Source organism: Vigna radiata, chromosome 7, assembly GCF_000741045.1.
Source record: "Vigna radiata var. radiata cultivar VC1973A chromosome 7, Vradiata_ver6, whole genome shotgun sequence".
NCBI classification, from domain to species: Eukaryota; Viridiplantae; Streptophyta; class Magnoliopsida; order Fabales; family Fabaceae; genus Vigna; species Vigna radiata.
The window spans coordinates 1995903-1999625 of NC_028357.1; the positions used below are offsets into that span (position 1 = coordinate 1995903).

The 3723-nt window shown below is 38.8% G+C and overlaps 1 protein-coding gene across 1 annotated transcript; it reads left to right on the plus strand.

Annotated features, from left to right (window-relative positions):
• Positions 1–1925: 1925 nt before the first annotated feature.
• Positions 1926–3498, plus strand: LOC106767079 (probable LRR receptor-like serine/threonine-protein kinase At4g36180). The gene has a single exon (XM_014651899.2). It carries the CDS (start codon positions 2188–2190, stop codon positions 3460–3462), a length of 1275 nt encoding a protein of 424 aa, XP_014507385.1. The 5' UTR covers positions 1926–2187; the 3' UTR covers positions 3463–3498.
• Positions 3499–3723: the final 225 nt, after the last annotated feature.

Consider the following 3723-nt stretch of genomic DNA (forward strand, 5'->3'; position numbering starts at 1 on the left):
ATAATTATATAATGTTTACACTGTTAAGGTGGTATAGGTTAAGATGTATTATCTATTTAAAAATAAATTAACCACGTCTCAAAAAGAAATAAGCACTTAAGCATTAGGTTTAATCATTCACCATGTTTTTTTTTTTGGCTAGGAATATCAAATAGGTCCCTTAGTTTTTTTCCGCCTTAATTGGATCTTTATTTTTGCAAAATTGCTTCAATTAGACCTCTGCTATTAAATTAGGCTAACGACGTTCGAATCTTGTTGACGTAGCATGCTGATGTTAGTTTTTTAAATGATGTGGCAAGTTGTTAGATAATTATAGTTGAGTTTGACGTGGATTTTTTTTTAAATTAAAAAAAATTTGAGAAAAGTTATTTGAACTTAATTGTTTCTGAAAATTAGGGATTTCCACCTTGCATCAGCCACCATCCTCCTCTTTTAACCCTTTTACACCACCATTTCCACCTTGCACTAGCCACCATTAACATCGTTCAACCACCATTTTCATCATCTTCACAACCAGAACTGCAAAAACTCAAAAAACCATGAAGAGACTGTCAAACTCGTCTTTCCCCACTAGAACCACCAAACTCAGTTTGTGCCGCCATGGAGATCACCACAGCAACCCAAATCGAAACCACGAATCCGCCATCCACCTTTACCCTAACCACTAAAACGTGGCAATCCAAGTCGCGAAGCTCGAACTCAACCTCCGAAAACCAGATTTACGCATCCTTAGTTCAATCTTCGAACCATGCCGCTGCAAAATTGCGCCTCCTCCATGGAAATTTGCAAAAAAAAAAAATCCCAAATCGCGATTCGTGACAACCATCTTCTCACTACAATAGAACCTCCAAATCGTGCAACCATGGAACCCTAAGACGTGAGTTCTCCATCGTGCATCTTCGCATCATCACCACCATCGTCAATCTTCCTACATACGCAATCCAGAATCATGCAACCATCTTCACTAAGGAACCTTTATGTCTTCTCGTTCTACAAACAGAAGCCACAAAAAATGCAGAATCCCCTTCATCTCGCGCATTAGACCTTCAAAAAAGCTCAAACAAAATCCCTAATCTCCACCGTGACCATTCACACTGATCAACCACAAGCCAAATCGCGCTACCACCATGAGTTACCTAAAGGAAAACCATATTTGAACCACAAAGTGAAACCTAGAAACCCAAATCGCAACTCTACCAAGATGCAAAAACCACTTTTGTCAATGCCTCCATCTTCCTAACTTCCAACGACACAAGGTCCCACACCTCACCAAAATGACCAAAGCCCTAATTTCTTCGAAACCTCACTCAATTTCAAATTGTTGTAAACCCTAATTTTCACTTTCTCTTATTGATTCCCAGTTCGAACAAACTTACATTCTTTTTCTAATGAACCCTAATTCAAAGAAACACTCAGTTTTTCCTTTTTTCTTTTTACAATTTCTAATTTAAAGAAAAGGATTATGTTTGATTAAATTTTCCCCAATCTCTTTAATTAAAAATTATTAATTTTCATGTCACAATCACTCTATTAACATATTATCCACATAAAGTAATTTAAAAAAACACAATTAACATGTCATGTATACATTAATCTAAACTTCAATTTATCGACAAATATTTAATTATATCAATTTGCAAAAATTAGAATCTAATTAAAAAAAAAATAAAAGATCTATTTAAAATTTCTATAAAAAAAAAAAAACTTACCAATTATTAAACCTAAACATTACTTCTAAGAGTATAAAGTAACATTATTATAAGTAAAAATCATAAACGATAAAATTTTAATTAATTACATAAGTAATTTTAGTTTATGCAAATATAAACGATAAAAATAATAAGTCGTTACTTAAATAACTACTTTTTATGTAAAAAAAGGAACAAAAATTGAATAAACACCTGGATATTATCCAAATCTGTAAATTTAATACAAACAAATCCAAGAATCAAACAAAAACCTACAAAACTACAAAGTAGGATTAAAGAAGAAGTACTATTTTCTTTTTTTCCTTGTAATAAACAGAACATATGCATTGCAGAAGCTTCTGATACCCGTGAAGCCACTCACCCAAAAGATCTCTGACACCATTCACTGTAGAGAAAAATAAAGTGAGTTAATGTTGAAAAAGAAACCATTAATGTTGAGCTCTTTCCTCCTTCACCGTCTCCTATCACAAAACTCAAAATGCTCTCTCTCACACTCACTTCCTCTCACTTTCATCTTCTTCTCACTCTCTCACTGTTCCTAACCTCATTCGTTACCGATTCAGCCACGCATTGGAGCGACACCCAACTTCTCAAGGAACTAAAGAACAACCTTCACCCTGCTTCCATTACCCCAGGCTCTTGCATCTTCTCCTGGGACTTCTCCTATGATCCCTGCGACAACCTCTTCACTGACAAGTTCACCTGCGGCTTCAGGTGCGACGCCGTCGTTTCCGGAACCACTCGGCTCACCGAACTCACACTCGATCCCGCTGGTTACTCCGGCACGCTCTCCGCCACCTGGAACCTCCCCTACCTCCAAACTCTCGACGTCTCAAACAACTTCTTCTCAGGCCCAATCCCCGATTCCTTCTCCAACCTCACTCGGTTGACTCGACTCGTTTTATCGAAAAACTCCCTCACCGGAACTATACCCTCTTCCTTATCCTCCCTCTCTAACCTTCAAGAGCTTTACCTCGACAACAACAACCTCCAAGGACCAATCCCCCTCACTTTTAACCGCCTCACCAACCTTAAACGCCTCGAAATGCAGTCCAACAAGCTAAACGGTGTCCTTCCCAGTTTGAGCTCTCTGAACAATCTTTACTACTTGGACCTAAGTTTCAATCTTTTCACCGGAGGGTTCCCCTCCGCCCTGCCGGAATCTCTGGTCCAGATTTCAATGCGGAACAACAGCTTAAGTGGCGCGTTGGAACCCGAATCTCTGAGGAACTTGAACTACTTGGAAGTAGTGGATTTGACTGCCAACAGGTTAAACGGTGTCGTTCCGTTTGCGCTATTCGAGCTTCCCTCGTTGCAGCAGGTGGCGCTCTCTTTCAACGAGTTCTCGCACCTGGAAGCGCCTTACGCTTTGGAAATGCAAAGCGGAGTTATAGCGGTTGATCTGAGCAACAACGAGCTTGGGGGGTTTCTGCCGTTGTTCCCGGCGTTGATGCCGAGGCTTTCGTCTCTGTCGTTTGAGAACAATAAGTTCGTAGGAATGATTCCGATCCAGTACGCGTTGAAGACAGTTTTCCCCGAGGCTGGGATAGCTCCGTTCGAGAGGCTTCTGTTGGGGGGAAACTACTTGTTTGGAGCTATTCCGAGTCCTCTAATGGCGCTTCAACCGGGTTCTGCCATGGTGAGGCTTGTTGATAATTGCTTGTATAGGTGTCCTATCAGTTTCTTCTTTTGTCAGGGAGCTCAACAAAAGTCATTTGAAGAATGTAAGAGATTTAGCCGCTTCATTCCCTAGATTACGCCTTTCATCTACATTTACACTTTGCTTTCATCCTCTTTCTTCCTTTCTTACCACTGCAACTTTTCCAACTTCTTCCTCCTATTTCCTCTTTTATAATTTCTTCTCTATTTCATATATTTAAGACCACCTTCAACTAAATATCTATTATATCTTTTCTAGGAATACATTTTTATTTAATCCAATTTGTAATAGTTTAAGGAATGAGTTTTTATATTATTAATGGCTTAATAAATACGTATACTTTTGTTAATCGAT

Bases quoted from the DNA above. Each gene is read 5' to 3' on its own strand.
- LOC106767079 (XM_014651899.2), top strand. From the start codon at position 2,188: ATGCTCTCTCTCACACTCACTTCCTCTCACTTTCATCTTCTTCTCACT.